At 43.4% G+C, this 19,861-nt stretch overlaps 1 protein-coding gene and 1 long non-coding RNA gene across 10 annotated transcripts in view; both read right to left on the bottom strand.

Moving 5' to 3' along the window:
* Positions 1–8: 8 nt before the first annotated feature.
* On the bottom strand, positions 9–4,007 carry LOC131457188 (uncharacterized). Its single transcript, XR_009239991.1, has 3 exons — positions 3,930–4,007; positions 901–1,052; positions 9–446 (listed from the first exon to the last, which is right to left on the bottom strand). It is a non-coding gene; the product is annotated as an uncharacterized LOC131457188 (long non-coding RNA).
* Positions 4,008–10,121: 6,114 nt separating this feature from the next.
* foxp2 (forkhead box P2) overlaps positions 10,122–19,861 on the bottom strand; it is a 96,322-nt gene continuing 86,582 nt past the window's right edge. For 7 of the 9 annotated variants that reach the window (XM_058626144.1, XM_058626137.1, XM_058626140.1 and 4 more), the window contains 6 exons: positions 19,663–19,764; positions 17,167–17,288; positions 17,008–17,077; positions 15,575–15,858; positions 11,009–11,053; positions 10,122–10,910 (listed from right to left, as the gene is read on the bottom strand). In XM_058626144.1, coding sequence (XP_058482127.1) covers positions 10,766–10,910; positions 11,009–11,053; positions 15,575–15,858; positions 17,008–17,077; positions 17,167–17,288; positions 19,663–19,764 — 768 coding nt within the window. In that variant the 3' untranslated portion in view covers positions 10,122–10,765. The remainder of the gene's footprint in view (positions 10,911–11,008; positions 11,054–15,574; positions 15,859–17,007; positions 17,078–17,166; positions 17,289–19,662; positions 19,765–19,861) is intronic. The other 2 variants (XM_058626141.1, XM_058626142.1) reach the window with 1 other exon arrangement.

Here is a 19,861-nt window from a genome sequence, read left to right as displayed (position 1 = left end):
GACTATGGGTAGAAACAGCAATGAAATATCATTATCAAACAAACTATCGCCCTTGTATCTGCATGAAAAGTCCCGTTATTATCTTAATTTTATGGGTTTCAAGGTTTCTGCATTGGTGTAACTGTAACAAAATCTCTGAAATACAATACAAATAAAAAAAGTAACAACATACAAAATAAAAGCCTCAAACTTGAGACTCGAGTGCCGCACTTGAGTAAACGTAATTTTCCTTTTCCCACCTCTGTCAACAGCCACCTCACCCCATTTGTCTGCGGCAACATGCTCGTCCTGCTGCTCACCCCGAGGATCTCGCACACAGGTGAGGAGGAACCAGAAGATTGAAACTCGTTCCTTCCCGTCGGCTAATTTGTTTGTTTCGTTCCGGGGGCAGAGCTGATATTAAAAGGAGATCCTGAGCAGCAGTGGGGTAAGAGGGACAGAGGGAGCTGGGGAAGGATACGGGAGGAGAGGGGAGGGGAGGGGAAGGGATGGATGAGTTTACAAGCCCCAGGTGTGGTGAATGGGTGAGTGAGAAGATGCAGAAAAGAAGGCAGTGCGGGAATGAGAAAAAAAAAAAAATCTCATCCAAATAATTTTTTTAGCCTGTGGCTAATAAAATGCAAATCACAGATCAAAGAGGTTTGGAATGGAAACGAGCGAGATTGGGAGAGAATATCATCAAACTGAGGTTATATATATGTATATATATATATATATATATATATATACATACATATATACATACACACGTGTGTGTGTTCAGGATGCGAGAGAGACATGCTGGATTCAGGTAATGGAGGTGACCTGTACTTGAACATTGCCACTATCATTTCCCCACCTGTCGTCTCCCGCTATTGTAGCATGTACAGTACACGTGGAAGTCATTCGGTGTCTCCTTACATTACTTTTCTCCTCTCTCTCTCTCTCTCTCAGCAAAGTGCAGTTTACACAACCCTCTTCTCAAGCCGGTGGCCAAATTCCCCTCTCGCATGTTGACTCCAGGCCGATGTTGTGAGCAGCGGCCGGTTACAGCAAGACTCTATTCCTGTCCACTGAGATCACACACACACACACACACACACACGCACACACACACACACACACACAGAGCAAAACCTGAGAAAACAGAGTGATATCGGGAAGGAAAGACTGAGTGTCACATCGGGCAAAACAAAAAGCAGCGTTGGAATGAAAGTAATGATCTAACTGGAAGAAAATGCAAACTTCAGCAGTGCAGGCCTCACGCTGGCCTCTCAGTGCACAGATAAGTGAGAACACACACAGTGGGTGGAGGTGGACGACGTGACTGGGAAAAAAGGAGCGTAGACTCAGTGGGAGGAGTCTCCACATTGGTGCTTGATTAAGGTCTGCGTCCTAATTAATGTCTAATTAATAATCCATGTCTGTCTTGTTCATGTTTGCAATGATATACTTTTGTGCGTATTCTTGAGGTTGTTGTACTTTGAGTAATTCATGTCACAGGGAAATATACTTTTTTTTTTTACTTTTCAGACAGATGTAGTGAGAAGGTAATTAACCCTTTAACACCGGAGCGTACCGCAGACGACAACGTTTGCACAAGTGCACTTTGCATTAGCGTAATTACGTGACAGTTTGTGCTATTGTAAAAAAACAATTCCAACCGTTTCTATTTTTAAATATGTTATTATAGTGAACGATACATCGTTACATGTCAAAACAAGCACTTTTACTTGGAAATTCAGTCAAATATCTTCATAAATATCTTTTTTTTAAATGTCCAACCAATACTGAACGTTTGTTTTTTTCCCCATCTTGACCAGACTAGACACTCATTGGCCCCCAGGTCGTTTGAGTTTGACACCCCTGCAATACACAAACCGTGTGGCCCGTGTGAAATTACTATTTTGAGATTAAATATTGTCCCGACAGTCTAAAGAAAACATAGTTGTTTCTCATGGATCCGCACAAATAGGACACAGTAATCCTTTAGATGAAATTCCCTCTAAAGTCATATTGCAATTGCAATTTCAGTCACAAATAATCGCAAATTAGACATTTCTCCAAAGTCTTTCATCCCTAAATGTGAACTAGTTTTAGGTCAAGGTCTTTCAATCGACGTATACTGACTTTATTCCTTACAGTTCAGACGTAGAATACAAAGAAACGCCTTTCTCGGGTTTATTTTGCGTATCATCTGCATCAGCACGAGACCCCCTCACTGATGTGGATTAGTGGTTCATGAACCCCTTTATGGTTGGTCAGCACAACCTGCATGTGGCCACACACTCACTCCCCATCCAGACCTTTTGACCCGGAGCCTGTTCCTTCTCCACTGTCATCTCTTTCCTCGTCCTCTGTGGTATTTGCTTTTGAATATAAATCCCTAATCCTCTTCCCTCTGTCCACCGCTCACTCTGCTCCCCGTGAACCCCTTGTTATTGCCAACCATCTATTTTTTCTTTTTGCACCCGGTGTCACCTGCGTTGTAATCTGATTACTTCAAGGCAGAATTAATATGCATATTTAATGCAGTTTCCTTTCTTTTCTCTGCTCTCTCTCTCTCTCTCTCTGTCTTTTATTCTTTTTAAATCTTGATGAGTGATGCGGGGAGGAACAGAGATGGGGCGGGGTCGTTCTTCTTGCATGTCTGGCGGATATGCCAGGGCCGCGCTAATAAATGACAGCTGATTTATGCGTCTGTATTCTTTTATTTATAAAAAAATAGCAAGCGGGCTGATTTCTGATATTAATAATACAAGTGGATCCACTTTGATTAGGCTTCTGTGGAGAGCTGTGCATATTCAGCATTACAATTAAAGCCTCTGATGTGAAATAGGAATGACACGCTAATGAAGCGAGCTAGCGAGCCTGAACCGCGACTGTCCAACAGCATTACGGCCCATCTCGAATGAAGAGTAATTATACAAGGAACACTGAAATGTCATTAAAAATCTTCAGTAAGTGATTTAACCCACCATTCCTCACTAATGCTGGATACATCTTTTTTCTTCTTCTTCTTCTTATTTTCCACCCCCCACCCCCACAAAATCAACTCCCTTGGTTTTTCTTTTCTTTTCAGAGACACGTGATTTTTGTCCAAGACCAAACTTCTACAAACAAACACCAGAAATCTGAGACACTAACATGTTGAGACTTGACAAATAAATGCAATAGCATTGTCCCTCCATCTGGACTTTTTTGCTGTTGCTTATTTTAACCGTAAAAGAGCCAGAAAATGTCCGGTGAGTACAGTTTCTTACAGTATTTACAGTTTTTTTTATATTTTACTGCATGTTAAATTAGTGAATTAACAATTCAAAATGAAGAAAAGCAAATAGTTGTTATGTCGCATGCTACATTTGAATTTTGAGGTATAAAAGTATTTTAAATAACATTTGTTTGTAGTATTGTTGCAGACGCAGATTCGTGGGCTTCCTGCAACAGCGTGAGTGAAATGACCGTAATGACCACATGACTGGATTTGACGCCTGTGATTCGCTCGTTAACCACCTCAAACTGCTTGATTTATTACAACTAACATGTCAGTGAAAGATGTGTGTGTGTGTGTGTGTGTGGGTGTTGTTGTTTCTAAGAGGATTGAGTTTAATCTGATTGTGCTCTTCTGTCATGTGCTCACTTTCACAGGCGAACGATTCACTCGACGCCTTGACGTGCAGTTGTTATTGTTGACATAGAGCCAAACAATAATGAGCAATATCATATTTCCATATCATATTCATTACAGCGATTAGAGTGCGCGCTTGTGTGTGTGTGTGTGTGTGTGTGTGTGTGTGTGTGTGTGTACCACAGGCAAGAATTCATGAAAATCAGCACTTTTTCCCACCATTTTGTTCAATTAATACCTCGTTTCACACGGAGAAAAGAGGCTCATCTCTTGCATACATTACACAGGTTCCTGCACATCACACACACAAAGTGAAAAGTACCTTCTTTTTTTACATCAGGAGCCTCTGTTGTAAAGGTGACGTGTAGTTTTACATGTACGGTTCTTTTGTTGATCTCAGGAGAATGGAGAGTCAGACCTGGAGGTGAAATTGATGAAATACACAAGAATTATTAGTATTATCAGCTATTTTTTGACATGAAAATAGCTAAGTTTGAAGCCTTGAAGGTGCCACACATGGACTGTATATAAAAAAATGGACATAGTCTTCCAGTATGTGGAATTTAGTGATTGAGTGACCACAAACTCTATAACTCAAGTGAGAAGCAGGTTCATTTTCCCATTGACTTCCATTCAAACACAGTTTGGACGTCTGTGAATTTCTGGTTGTCATGGTGGTTACTTCGCGAAGCTTCACAACAGGAGTTTGTTTTGCAACCAAGGGGGGGAAAAAAAAAACTCAAAAAGACAAACATGCAGTCCCCTCTGATGGCATCCAAAATGGAACACAAAAACTACGCACCAGGTGGGCGGGGCTGGGTCACACGTGTCCCCGCCGTCCCCCCCCGTCACCAAAAAAAAACGAGCGCCGTGCCTCCAAGCGACGCAATTATGTTTGCGCTGCACAGAATATCAACTCGAGAGCGATGCAAATTATTTAAGACGCGCTTTTCAGGGCCCGCAATTATAATAATGATGATCTCAATTAGCGTTGCCATTGCCTCGGACTATTTAGCAGGCAATTTTGCAGCCTAGGGGAGAGGGTCTGACACGCATGGTCAGGTCAGGAGGGGTGGGAAGAAAGAAAGAGAGAAAGTCTGGACTCTTAATCAATAAACGCAAGACTGGAGATATTTACCACCCAATCCCACAAGGGGACGGTTCATAAATTGACCTAATTGGTCAGTGTTGAAGATGGAATGAATGATAGAAGACACACTGTCAGACTTACAGGGGCAGGATGTTCCACCACGAGCTACTCTGAGGCTCAAGGAAAAGTTTGAAAGCACTTTTCTCCCACGATACAAAGATTGATAGTCTTCTCTCTGTGTGTTAAAGAGAGAACTACCAGAAAATAACCAACTGAGACCATGAACACCTCAGGTGAATCCTTGCCAACATGATAAGTCAAGTAGAGATACACTCAATTTCCCGTAGACCTCCATTCGAAGAGAGTTTTTTCCGTTATATTTTGTCTAAGTGTACAAAAACTGTTCGTTTGTGCGAACAAAAAGAAAGAAAATACGGTATAACATGTTGATTAGCACATTATAATGGTCCAGTGTATATATTACAGTGTGTAATGCTGACACAAATGTCCACCTAGCTGCGTGAGAATTAACAAACACATGGCTGGTTTGTCCATTGAGGCTGCCGTAGAAAGATAGCGACCTCTTTAAACCGAAGAAAACCAAACCAGTTTTTGTTTCAAAGCTCTTATACACGTATACGAACTTATGACATTACATTTTTTGGCCAGTTTTAAACCCTCCCATAATATTTCAGACTGGACCTTTAAGCTTTTGAGGAGCCCGTTCCCGAGTTCCTGCGTGTAGCTTCATATATTGACTATACAGATCTTCTCATCTAACCCCCAGCAAGAAATTGAATGAGCATATTTTCTAAAATATTGCCTTTTTAAAGCTTCAAAAGCACTTTAAAAAAAAGAAAGAAAGAAAGAAAGAAAGGGGGAAATGAAGTCCGTTTTCGGGGGGGCGTTCTCCGTTCGCCCAGCCTCTCATGTCATATACTGCACTGCCACCATTCATGTGGAAAAGGCCCCGCGCCAGCAGCTCCCCTTTCTTTTATTCATCGCACTGTAAATAACTCCACTTTATGAAAAGCAGCCAGTGTGACTCACGGATACCTCTCTAACCACAACCCATTATTATTTCATGGCCTTTGAAAGAAGGGTCTCTAGCAGGCGCTCTAACACTTTAATGTCGGAGCTCCCTCTGATGTTGTGTAGTACACAGCGGCCCTTGTTGCGCTCCGTATGCGATCCCTCACTTGAATTCACAAACACTTCCAAGTGCATAAATAGCACAGAAGACGAGAGAGAGCCTCTCGCGCGCCAGCTAATGCTCTGGAACGCCATTGCTGAGGAGATAACAGGAGCCTGCCATGGCTGATGCCTGGGACTGTCATTGGGGGGGGGGGGGGGGAGAGAGAGAAGAGAACGTGAAGTGTGTGTGCTTTTATGGAAAATGCTGTTGTTTTCTGACCCCTCATGGGACATGATATGGTAAAGGGTGGTGGTGGGGGGGGGGAACATGCATCAGCGTTACGATTAAATGACCAGCGGACGTCCCTGAGCACCCGTTGGAACGTGTAGAAGGCTCTCGGCGTACAGGGGCGAGTTAATGGGCAACCTATTGGTCATGGTGGATTCATTGAATCTCAATGAGGGTGTCAGTGACCGACAAGGTGTGGTGGGCCCGCTGGAGTTGATTTAGCCACGCGGCCCGTCCTGTCATAGCGCTTTACCAGTCAAAAACATCGTCGGCGGGGGGGGGGGGAGCTAAAAGGGCGTGTTATTTTTCACCCTCTCTTTCCTCTGCTTTGAAGTGTCAAGAGGAAACGGACGGAGAGCGGAGAGGCCGGCGTCTGATGAAATTTCACATCTTTGTTTTCTCTACATGATGCAGAACGTCGATGGTAATAAGGCAAATCTTTCTTTTCCTTTTTTTTTTTTTTACATGTGACTTAATAATGCAGTTTTTTGCAGCGTGTAGGCCAGAAATGATGCCGAGCTGGTTGCACACAGCAGCTCTGGAACACAGAGGCTCTTACAGGTCCAGAGCGGTGGCCGTGTCCCTGGTCCTCTAAACAAGACACGAGAGGTGCTGGAAGCTGGATGAGAGTCTTGTAACATATACATTAAACTTTAATTGTTTTTTCCTACACCATCCCCTTCCTTCCTTCACATGTCTGAAGCAGCCGCTCTTGAAACGTTGTAATGCCAGCTAGATTTTCACGCCTGTGCCTTTGTAGAATAAAAGATATATGTGTAACAGAGGAGAGGAGTGGGAGATTCTTTTTCTTTTCTTTTTTTTTTATCCTTTTTAAACTCTCTGATGCTGGAGGTAGACAGTTGTTTTTCAAATTCCAAGTTTTGGTCCTTTATTTTATTCAGCAGTGAAATGCCATGAATACAGAAAATAATAACGTCTGTTACAATTCTCAACCATGACCTTCTAACGTCAGAGAACCTTTTTAAAACGTATGGACACAGTACACAGTAATGAAAAGTATAAAAAAAACGGCGTTGAATCTCGATCCTAAGGAAAAAAATGAAACAAATAAAAAAAAAGAAAAGAAGAATTTCACCAATTACATAAACATATGCTTGCTACAGTCCCAATTCACTGTATACATACGGGGATCATATTCCCAATTCTTAGAGAAGGATAGCAGTAGAAAGGATACATGACTCGACTGCCAGACATAATGCTTCATAAAGTATGCACAGAGGTACAAGCAATAAATACACACATTAGGTTAAAGCCTTACAGCTACGCAAAGCAGATGCAGAAAAAGCAGGTTTGCTATTCTTCAGCGAGCAATGAGAGAGAAACAGTAAAAATTCAGGTAAGTCAGAAAAGAAACACAGCGAGAGATTTTTTTTTTTCCTCTTAGAAAAAAGTCTGGTAAATTTATGGGTCCACCAACATTACTTTTTTTTTTTTTATACATAAGTATGCACAGTTATCAAAATACAGACAAAATCAACCCAGAAAATCCAGACAATCCTAAAATCTAGTGAAGGAGCAGATCGCAGTTCTGGAGGTCTTTCTGGTATTATGTGCAAGCAACTATTTTAGACATTTTTTTTTTTTACTTAATTTATACAAAACCCATGCAAATCTACAGGTAATATGCATTCTGTGGCTGACAGGTTTTTAAATCCCTTCCCGAAACGGTTTATCTGAGGTAATGTATGTAACATTTAGGCCATCGTCCCGATGATTTTTATGATGCTCTTTTTAGTTAGTTAGTTAGTTAGTTAGTTAGTTAGTTTGTGTTTCCAGTCCACCAAATGAGTTTTTAGACATGCATTTATTTATTTTTTTTAAAACACAATATTCCCCTTACAGGTAATCTATACATTATCATTCTACAAATGTTTGAGGACAACCTATCACGACGCAAATCTTCCATATCTCGAACGCGGGGAATGTAAACGTTGGTTTTCGAGCCGAGTCGTGTGAGACAAGCGCAGTCAAGTGGCGATCTAATAAGTCGTGCAATCTGTCGTTAATTGTTCGGAATTGGTTGTGCAGAGGTAGAAGCTTCTGGAAAGCCTTTTTTTTTTGGGTTAAGTGGGAGAACCCTTTTTTTGTTTGTTAGTTTTCTTCCTTTTAAAGACGCGGCGTCCCCTTTTATTTGGTGCGGTAAGATTATTAAGGACGACGTCTTCACGTCTCGTATTGTGTTGAAGGGATAAGCTTCGTTGCTCTTGACGTGGAACTGGTGTGTGTTTGTGTGTGTGTGTGTGTGTGTGTGTACAGTACAGCACACGTCCGCTCGGCACGACACTCGAAAACAACATATGCACAGTGTGTTTCCATTTTGGTCAAAGCAGGCAGACACGTTTGCTCTTTACAGCGTAAGACGAAAAAAGCCACTCGCCGGTTGCTCGGCTTGACAGCGTGCATTTTCTGCAGCTTGGACGTTTAACCCGAAAAACAAGAACGTTGGCAGACCGAAAGCGTGTGTGTGTGCGTGCGTGCGTGCGTGCGTGGTAAGTCTTCAACAGGTTGCATGTGGTTGTTATAGCATTTTTTCTTTATCCCATACAAGAGGAGGCAGAATTTTGTGTAACTTTGGTTTACTGAAAACAGAAATGACCGTTAAAGCAACAACCCTTTTCTAGATGATACTGGCTGTGGTTTCTCCCCCCACCCCCGCCCCGCCCCGCCCCCCCGGGGTAACTGCTTCTCTTTTGTAAATGTGTGTTTTTGAAAAAAAAAGCCGGCCTATACAGAGAAACATCAGCGTTGCACGAACACCGCGAGTGTTTGCGCGTTCGGCGAAAGTTAAAGCAAATATCACCTAGAAAAGGTTCCCCCCCCACCCCCGTCTGCAATGGCTATTATTGTTTGCTTTTTTTTTTTTTTTTCAAACGTGGTAACCAAGCCACATCATTTCACGTCAACTTGAAATCATGACTTATTTGGCTTCACTAGATACTTTTATTATGTTTGGTTCGCGACGTCTTCAGTTTCGGTTTTCAACCGCAGCTCGGAGCAAAAAAAAAAAAAAAGAACAAAAAGACTTTGACATTATTTTTTTTGACAGTGCCACTTGAACGTTACATATTCACCAGGTTAGAAAAGAAAGAAAGAAAGAAAGACAGACAAAGAAAAAAAGAAACAATGACGTGTAAAGCTTTAACAAAAAGAGAAGAAAGTAAACTTCACAACAACACAATGCTTCTGCACTTCCATTGAATACACAAATGTTTCTGTTTTGGTCATGATCCACTTTTACACTTAGCTGCTCTCTACCAGTCACATCACCTTTTACCAACAGTATGTCTGGCAGATAATTCCCCGCCCCTCCCCAAAGAAAAGAAAAGAAAAAGCAAAAGTCGATCAGATTACACATCTTAAGTCACCATTCGTCTCTCTCGTGTGATCATCTTTGTATGGGGGCAAAAATGAAACAATCCCAGAGGTTTTTCTGAAGGTAGTTTGCGGAAAAAAAGCTTCTCTTTCTTTGTACGATTTGTACGTTTTAAAGTCGCAGAAGACGGGACCAAGAGGAGTTTGGCGGCTTCTTCTGTCTTATAAGCTATTGGCCATTGTTGGCTTTGGTTTCTAGCTGTTGCCTGTGACTGTTTGCAGGTAGACAAAGCTTTTTGGAACGAGGAGGTAAAGAGAACGGCGAGGAGAAGGGAAATTATGCAGAAATGCATTTTGTTTCTGTTGCAAATGGTGCTTTACACAAACTATTTATCCCACCCCCCCAAACTTAAATTTTTTTTAACTTTTAACCACAAACAGATAACAGACTGGAGGCCAACCTTTTTTTGTTTTTGTTTTTTTTTGTTTTTTTGTAAGCTTTTTTTCGTTTGGACAGCTGCAACAACAGTCGTGGTACCGCAGTTTTCTGGTGTAAATTCAGGGAATGGCATTTACAGTTGGTGGTGTCTAAAATCGGGAGGGGGGGGGGTTGGGTTTTTTGTTTTTTTTTGGAAATTAACAATGGTTTTTAAAAAAAAGCTGAAAAACAATATACTGGTTTTTTTTATTATAGTAGAGCAACATACAGGCAGTGACACAAATTTCTGAGACTACTCCTGTGCAAATGAAAACAGAGTAACAACTTGAATTGAACCAGCAATTGTCTCTAGACATTAACAACTACTGTGGGGTTGGATTATTCACAAACATAAAACGTCTTCTTTTTTTTTTCTTTTTTTGGCAGTATATCAGGCCGCTTAGCTTTCACCGGGAACATGACCTGCTCGTGGTGTTTCTCTCCGCGCGTGTGAGTCCGCCATCCTCGTACTGTGACGTGGCCACGCCGTCTATAGTGAAATAGGTCTCAGAAGAGTTCATTTTGAACCAGACACCTCATGCCCATGTCATGTTCGGGGGGGGGGGGGGGGGGGTTCGGGGGGTCCAAAAGGGCTGCAACAAAGAGTTCCTTTGGACTGGTCTCCATCCGGATGCATGCTCAATAAATAGTCCCAGTGGTGATCGAGGCAAAGAGGGAGTCAGCTGTGTTTTTCGTGGACTGTGGAGTGGTTTCTAGTCTTGCAGGAGGTCTGTGTGAGAAAAAACAGTGCGACGGGGCGTGTGTGTGTGTGGAGGGAGCGGGTTGGTTGGTGGGGGGGGGACACGTCGGAACAAAAACTGTCCCATTCCCCAGTCACTCGAGGTCTTCTGATAAGTTCCCTTCCTCCAGCTCCCGGTCGTCGTCCAGCTCCGGACTGTGATTGGCCGTCGTCACCAGTGACATCGGACAGTCGTCGTCGTCCATGTTGAGCGGCTCCTCCTTCACGTGGACGGGCGGCCTGCGAAACACAGTCACATTGGCAGAAACTTTAAAGCGCGTTGGCGTCGAGGGGGGGGAGGGAAATGTCTGTGCTTGCTTGGGCTCGGGAAAACTCACCACTTAAGTTTGTCATGTGCAAAATTTAAAGAAACTGGAAAACCCCTGGAGTATAAAGACACAAAGGTACAATGCAGGATCGCATGTGATTATCACAGAAAGACACAGTTCACGGGCACGAATTCTCTTCACAAAATAGGGTGTTTGCTGATAAATATTTTGTCCTTTTCATATATATATATATATATAAAATAGAGGAAAAAGCAAGCAGACAACAGCCATAACATGCATTATCTAGTGAACATAACAACCGTGTTGTTTGCCAGACGCTAATTTGACATGATGCCTCACGTCTACTGTAAGTAAACGCATGAAAATTGCATGGAGAAACACGGGGCTCTGCGAAGGCGATAAGCTGTGATGTTCCAGACATGTTTGGCATTTAAAAGTTTACTGATGACACCAGGTTGAAATACATGAAAAAGGAGGAAAGGGTGGTGGGGGGTGGGAGGGGGTGGTTTGGAAGAGAAAAAAAAAAACAGGCCACATGATAAATAATGGAGAATTTCTCATCCCTGAGCCCCTGGAGCAAAGGCAGAGGAGAGGCTTTTTTATCTAGTTAATAGAAAGCGCAGCCACTCGTTAATATGCAGGGGCTGGAGCGTTGTGTCGCTCCTCAAGAGGAAAAACCGGCAGCTAGGTTCTGCCATTAATCAACTTCAGCCCCGGCAGTTCGCTCGGACACCATGATACATGTTTTTAACTCTAAATGGATGAATATCTTTAGCCGCTGTCAATAAGCGGCCCCGGTGCAGGAGGACGCCGCCGCTCCCCTTCAGAACAACAGGGGAGCGCAACACACACACACACACACACACACACACACACAAAAAGAAAGAAAGTGTTGGGCGACTAACAAGAATAATAATGCTGTCACACACAAACAAGGCATAACATGATCCGGGGCCCTAGTCAGGGAGAGGGTTTTGTGCCACGATGATAAATCTGACAAAACCTAATTATTCCTGACACATCGGATGCATCAGAAAATCCCCCCGGACTTTAAAGAGGAGAATGGGGGAGAGAGAGAGAGAGAGAGAGAGAGAGAGAGAGAGGGAGAGGAGGGGACTTATCAAGTGCGTGAGGACGCGTCTCGTCGTCTACGGCCCGGGCCCTGCCTTGCCCCCACTGATGAAGGCAGGGGCGCGGGGGGGCTTTGATTTTGAAAGGGATTTTAAAAGGTACAGATGACTTTAATATTCAGCACCAAATACTGTAAATTAATATTCTGATGTGGTGGGGACGGGGGGACGGGGGGAAGCGGTGAATATTTTCTTTATGGAGGCCCAAAATAAAAACCACTACACCTCAGCCAGAGGTTAGAGACACAGAAAAACACTAACTCTGACCACTGAACGAAAAAAAGACTTGTTTTATGGCTCTTAATGTTTGTTTAATGTTCCTTGAAGGTGCTGAGATGGACATTCTTTGACAGAATTTAACACACACACACGTGGTTTTCATTATTTTAAATTTGAAAAAAATAAAATAAATATATGTGTGTGTTTTGTGGAAATGTAAAAGATAATACGGATAAATGAATCTGGAATTTAACACCAAAATTGCATGAGTTTACGAACATCGTCTGATTTAGTTTAGACAAAATTGCGACTTTTTACGCGATTATATTACATTTTCGCTGATTAACGCTATTCATGATCGTTAAGTGATGCTTTAACCGTCATTTTAAAGGAAAAACAATCACAGACACGCAAATAAAATGAACATGAATTTGCAACAGTAACCTGGACATTTTTACGCGACAAGATTACTCGATGATAATTAGGAAAAAAATCATCACAACTGTCTAATAACAAAAATATGCAGGCGCACACGCACAGGCCCGAGCTTTCCGACACTTTATTAAAAAATACGTGGATGAGCCATTTAGCACTTAATGGCTAGCTGCCATTATTGAGTCACTCAAGAGTAAACGCTGGACATTGTGAAGTAATAAACACGTGATGTGTGTGTGTGTGTGTGTGTGTGTGTGTGTGTGTGTGGGTGTGGGTGTGGGTGTGGGTGGGTGGGTGCGCTCTCAAGATGCCTGCTCTCACATCAGTTGGAGATTAGCACCGGCAATCATGCAGAGGTATGTCAGGGATGCAAATAAGGTCATTAGTCCACAAGGCCTTAATGGTGGAGTGGGGGACAGAAGAGGTGAGGGAGGGAGAGAGAGAAGGCAGGGGTGAGGAGGGTGTGCGCGTGTGTGTGTGTGTGTGTGTGTGACTAAGACTCATTAACAAACACCAAAGAGGTGTGGCCATCAAACAGTTTCATGTGACAGCGAGAGTTTGAGCCATTCCTTTAATAATCAGCCACTGTCCCGATTATTTTTTATTCATTAGCCGATTATTATTTATTCATGTGTAAACTCGACACGTGCTGCTGCTAAATAAGAGAAAAGAAATACCTTTTCATTTGACAGTTTAGTTTATATATATGTATATATATATATATATTTAACACACCATATCTATTTCTAAAATATAGGCACAAAATGCAGATTTAAACGCATAAACACGTTGAATAATCATTATGATGCTGCCGTATTTGTTTAATCCACATTCTAATACAGAGTTGGATTAAATTTGACAATTTTTTTATTTTATTTTACAGATCTTTTACTCATAAAATGTGTTATAATTGACAGAAACGCCGTGAAGAGCAGTGTTTGTTCTTTTTGAAGGGACTGACTTTGACGTCAAATTTTCCCTCTGTCGTTGTGGGAATGAAACGTTTCCACTGTCTGGTGATCGAATAACACATTTATCCCTGGAAATCAGTCCAAAAAAACCCCCTATATTTAATGGCCCTTAAAGAAACAGACAAGTGTTGTTGTTTTTTTTAAAGTTAAGTAGTTTTGTGTTATTATTAATCTGCTAAATTGTGTAAAGTGGAAAAAACAAAAAACAAAACAGAAAATCTGTATTAGCATCAGCCACAGAGAAAGCCATGTGGGTCGACCTCCAGTGACAGCACACGACACACGACTCTGATCAAACAGTGTGACATTAATTACACTGCGTTTGCTCTTATCTGAGAACACGACAGAGGGAAAAAAAAATAAAAATTCTGAATTGAGGTCAGTACTTCAGTCCAAAAATTAGGGAAAAAGCTCCTTTTTTTTGCTACTTCTTTTAAGCAAACCCCTTAGGGTGTACATGAGTGTGTTGCACACACACACACACACACACACACACACAGGCACATAAAACTCGGCATGGCCCGGGGCGATCTGGTTTGCGGTTAAGCAGATAGCATTAACCTTTAGACGGAGGGGAAAAGAGAGGTTTGTCTAATTGCTGGGCTGACTTTGGTTGTGCTGTCCATCTCCTGAGAATGGCCTTCAACACTTTTTTTCTTCTTCTTAGTTTTCGAGCTACAAGCCACTCCATTATTTAAGCACGTTGTGGAAAATCCAGTCGTGAAAAACACACTTCTTCCATTTTGAGGTTGTCGTGGCTGTTGTAAAAGGGAGGGAGGGATGGAGGGATGGAGGGATGGAGGGAGGGATGGATGCAGCGTGGCCAAAGAGAAGAGGGACGCAAGTAAAAAAAACAAAGATAAGTCCTGCGACTGAAAGTGAAATGAAGTGAGGGGAGTGCGAGCACCAGGATTTGCTCCACTTAACAACCCCATTTCAGAGAGGGGTAAACACGTCCACATAGATTAATGTATAGTTGAACGGTGCGGCGGAAACTCCCCTGTTCTCTGAGACACACGCTCAAAAAAAGAGATGCACGGAGAGCGGGAGTGCATCCTTTATCCATTACAGAGGCATTTAGCTAATGTCGGTTAACTCTGCGACACGAGATTTGACGGACAGTGGATAGGTTTCATGAAAGAGTAATGTGTGTTTGTCTCAGAAAGTGCTCTGTGTGTGTGTGTGTGTGTGTGTGTGTGTGTGACATTACCGGCTCAGGTTGTTTCCTTAAACTTACACGAGATCAATTTTTAAAGACACTTTTCTTTCGCGAGCTCCATTAAAAACTGGGATGAAGACATATTTTTTAAAGTAATTAATGCGTAACTCGCTAAATATTAATGGGGGGGGGGGGGAACAGTCTTGCATAAAATATAGCAGCTAAACCTTTTAATGCAGACACTGGTGTAATTAAAGAAGAACGTGCAACGGAGCCTATTTTTAGACGCCCGCAGTGAGCGGTTCTTCCGAAAAGAAACGTCAGGCATTTGTGGGGTGGGGGGTGGGGGGGAAGAGAAGATGAGACAATACATGCTGGAAATTGAACCTTGCTCTGAGGTCATGGCAAAGTGAAGAAAATATGGCGGCTGTGGGTTAAATATCAGGCAATTAAACTAACAAAGGGCACGAGGAGTGTGAGTGAATACAGTGTAGGAGTGGAGGTGGTGGAGGTGGTGGTTGGGGGTTCAACATGTGCTCGCATTTTAAAAACGAATACTCCTCACACATAAAAACATGTGATGGGTGATTCAGTTTTTGCACTTGTCGTGATTTCTAACTCAGTTATGATGTAGCTATCATACAGAGCGGTGCATGTCGGCTTTGTGTGTGTGTGTCGCTGTGACGTGTGCGGTACTCACATGTGTACTGGTGGGGAGTATCTGGGGCTGCCGTGTCCGTTGGTGTCCAGGTGGTCCAGCGTTCCGTTGAGCTCCTCGTGGGCGGAGTGCAGCAGAGTGGGCGGGCTGCCGCTCAGCGTGCCCGGGGGGCTGCCGCCTAAGAGTCCGGGCGGACTTCCGCCCGTCAGCATGGACGGGTCTCCGCCCAGGAGGCCGTGGCAGCCGCCTCCCATCGGGCCCGTGGCGCCGCCGCCCATGAGGCCGGGGTTACCCAGCAAAGGCAGGGATGTCTCTGCCAGCGCGGCCTGCAGGGAGAGGGGAACACGAGGGTGAACGTTTGAGAGATTTAGAGGGTTATAGGTGAGAGGAAGAAAACATGGTCACGATAAAGGAACACTTAGAAGCAGAGTTGTTGTCATGTTGTCTCTTTATGTGGAGGGTTTTGGTGGCAGCATGTGCGGCAAACCGAAATAAGTAGCTGTGCACACAATAAAAAAAAAAAATAAAAGACAGACACACTGGCTGACTAGCAGTGCTGACTATTTCCTCCCTCACTCTAATGGTTCACAGTGGGTTGGTCCTGGAGGTTACAGCCGACACGGATCAAGGGAATAATGTCACTTAAAGGTGACCAAACTGTCAGTTACCTTGAATGGAAATACAGATTTCTACATGCATAACGAGTGTTGGAAATATATAAATACAACAGATATATATATATCTATCTTTGTGTGGAAATGTGATTTTATAGCCTTAAAAAGGTAAGAAGTTAGGTAGAAGTGAATCTCGGGGAGGGGCGGGGGCAGAGGACGACATTCAAAAGACGTAACACAGTAATTATAAAACACATTCTCTCACACTCCCAGGTTTTCTTTTCTGTTGCAGGCTATTTTTCACCCAGTGACACCTTGCTGACAACTACTTCTACTACTGCTGCTCCAATCCTCACCCCCCCCCCCCAGCTGCCATTCACATGCCCTTGTGTTGTGTGGCTATTAAAAAAAAAAAAAGTCTGTCCCCCCCCCCCCAAAACTTTACCTCAAAATAATAAAAACTCCTGACACTTTCGCCTGCTGCGCATTAAAGTTATATACAGTGATTAAATTTTTAAAGTTTTCGCCATGAGCACCTCGCCCGGCGTACACTATGAAGCCAAATCATTTATGACAGCTTAGATAAATATTAATGCACATGCCCTTGCATTTGCACATGCCGCTATCAATCTGGGGGGCGGCTGCCATGCCTGAATGAAGGTAAAAAGAAGGGAAGGGAAGGGAAAGAAAGGAAAAGAGGGAGAGTTGCTTCCTGAGATGACCACAGGGTGGCCTTCTGAGTCTGACAGTACAGGAAAGAAGGGAGAGAGACACATGAGGAGAAGGAGGGGCAGGAACCCCTGAGTTGGGAAAACATGAAGTTGTTTGTTGTTGTGCAAGTGTCAGAGAGAGTGTTTGTACCTGTAAGCTAGCGTTTAGTGCAGTTCCATAGCCCAGACTGGAGGGCAGGTTCTTGACGAGCGACGGACTTCTGCAACGGAACGACAGATCTATTAAGTATATGAACAAAAGGAAACGGAGAAGTTTCCTTTCCCATGTCTTTGACCTTCTCGCTCGTACCCTGTGATCTTTTGCGACCTGCGTTTCTGGTACTCCACCTCGTCCACGGTCCACACGGCGCCCTTCACGTTCTCCACGCGCACAAAGCACTTGTGCAGACTGAGGTTGTGGCGCACGGCGTTCTAGAGAGGAGACAGAGAGATGCGACACACGGGGGGTCAGGGGGACGAGGTAAAAAACCCAATCATATTCATTCATTTTCATTCAAGATGGCCAAATTGATTTTTTTTTCCTTCTTCTTCTTCTTGCATTTTGTGGAAATTCTTAACATTCACACACCATTGATTTAATTAGTAAAAATTGAGTGAGAGCGAATGCTCTTACAAGTCCTGCACACAGTACATATCAATCAGAGTAAGTAGGCTAAAAGGAGGTAATCAGCATAGCGAATGGCTTATGGTGGTGACAGAAGTGGTAATGCTGGCCTTGATAATGGTGATGTCAGTAACCCTTTCTGCACCAGAGAAGCATTGCTCTTAATGGACACATTGCTTTAAGGATGACAGTATTGCACTAAAAAAAGAAAAAAAGACAGTGGTGAGGTGTCAGTGTGCGCGCGCGGGCCGTGCGGGCGGCTAACTGGGATTACGCTGAACTGTATCTGACATCTATATGTCCAAATCTTCACAATACAGCGTTGAGCGCGCGCTTACACGACGCGCTATCTTTTCAATTTATTACCGCCGACTACGTTTGAATTAAAACAGGGCCGATATCTTCCAACACAAGAAGGTGTTTTAATTAATTATAAAAGAAGGGACACCTATAGAAGAGAAAAAGGCCTCTCGTATAAATATGACTGTATGACCATAATTAAAACATGCATCAGACGCTCTACAAATAATAACCTTGGCTTTAATATCCCTGCCTCTCGTATTTATCATCTCCCTTCCCTTCGGTGTGTACTGCTCTTTCTTCAAGAAAAAAGGGGGGACTCAAAAAGAAGAAGAGGAGAAAAAAAAAGAAAAAACCTCATAAGCAGATCTCGCATCTGACCTGAAAATCCTGGGATTTGATTGATCTTAATGCCCATGGCTCTGAATATGATAATTTTAATATTAATGAGCAAATGAGCAGTTTTATTATGCATGCTATATAGTTAGAACTAATAAGCTTCTGAGTGAGAGAGAAAAAGGGGGGGGGAATCTCTCTTTTGAGCTGCTGAGACCGAGCCGTGATATTAAACTACCTTTCATTTCTTTCTTTCCTCCTTTTTTTTTTTGAAAAGGAAAAAACACCAAAAAAAAAAAAACACCAACAAATCCTCTGCATTAATCAAACGACGAGCCTCTCGCCGATCATCCGCCTCGCGCTTACAAAGGGAGCCGCGGATGTAAATAGATCACACCGAGACAAGACGCTGCTCGTGTCGCCGCGTTAAAGCCAACGACTGTATCTTAGGAACAGAGCGACTTCTCTCGGGGAAGTAAAAGAACACATAAGACATGTGTGGGTGTAACCCGCATGTTTATGTGTTTGTGTTGTTCCCGCGAGCAAACATAACAACCACTGCAAGGCCTCGGAGAGTGTCATAACAACATTACACAGCAGAAACACCAGCATCCTACTGTACCCCGAGCAAACTGCAAAAAAAGGGCCGCAGATCTTTAACCGCCCCCCCCCCCCCCCTCCTGAATTGGCGATCGCACGCCCATGTGCTCATTAGCATCCCAAATCCAAATTAATTCAGTGTGCTAAATCGAGTGCCGCGCCACATCTCGCATGCTGATGAGTGGCTGTTTGGAGTTCTCCCTCCAGTCCCTCTGCGCTGCCACAAAGGCTAAAGGTGGCGGCGACGCTCGCCGTGGCTTTCTTTTATCAGCACGCGGACACTCTTTGGGGTTAAAGCGTTAAAGCGTTTTTTTTTTTTTTACTATCTTTGTGTAGCGAGACAGGACAATAAAGTTGTAGGGACACATATACAAATGGGGCCTATTGTGCGGGTAAATAAAGAGTGCCAATTCTCACTTTGCCTCGGTTGCACACGAACACACCTTTCACCTCTCTCTTAGACAGTTTCTGTGCGGTGCATCCATCTCTAGTGTGGCCTGTTCACACAGTGGAGAGCTGGTTAACAGGCAAACAGGCCATATTTCCTCCTAATTAACCAATGATATGCGAGGTGAGGTGGTTTCGGGGGTGTGGGAGGAGGGGTGTCTCTCTTAACAAAAGGTGCTGATGATGGAGTGGCTGCTGTATAATTAGTGCGTCAGAGCCCTCTCCTCTCCGCGCCGAGCCTCGCTATTAATTGCACCAAATTAGAAAACGATATCTGGAGCAGAATAATTCTTTCAGCTGTCATTTCCAAACAGAGGAGGCAGAACGGCGGAAAATAATAAATAAAGAGAACGGGGAAAACGGGGGCTCTATTCTAAAAGTGAGGTCAGGGGCGCTAATCGCCGGGTAAATACATGCTTCCTTGAGGTGTTTGTTATGGACTTGGGGCGAGGTCAGTGTCACTGTGCGAGGAAGGTGTGAGGGCTTCGTCAAAGTTACCTTCCAAGTTGCGGCGTTGCGTCTGAAGTAGGCAAATGTGCGCGTGAACCAGCTGTAGATTTCATTAAGCGTTAACTGCATGTCGGCAGAGTCCATGATAGCCTGAAATGAGATGACATCAAATAATGGTTTACTAATGAGACCACGTAACTGACACACACACACACACACGCACACACGCACAGATGGATTGAGAGGG

This window comes from Solea solea, chromosome 3, assembly GCF_958295425.1.
Source record: "Solea solea chromosome 3, fSolSol10.1, whole genome shotgun sequence".
NCBI lineage: Eukaryota > Metazoa > Chordata > Actinopteri > Pleuronectiformes > Soleidae > Solea > Solea solea.
The sequence above is the reverse complement of the archived record's forward strand: the minus strand, read 5'-3'. Positions and strand labels throughout refer to the sequence as shown.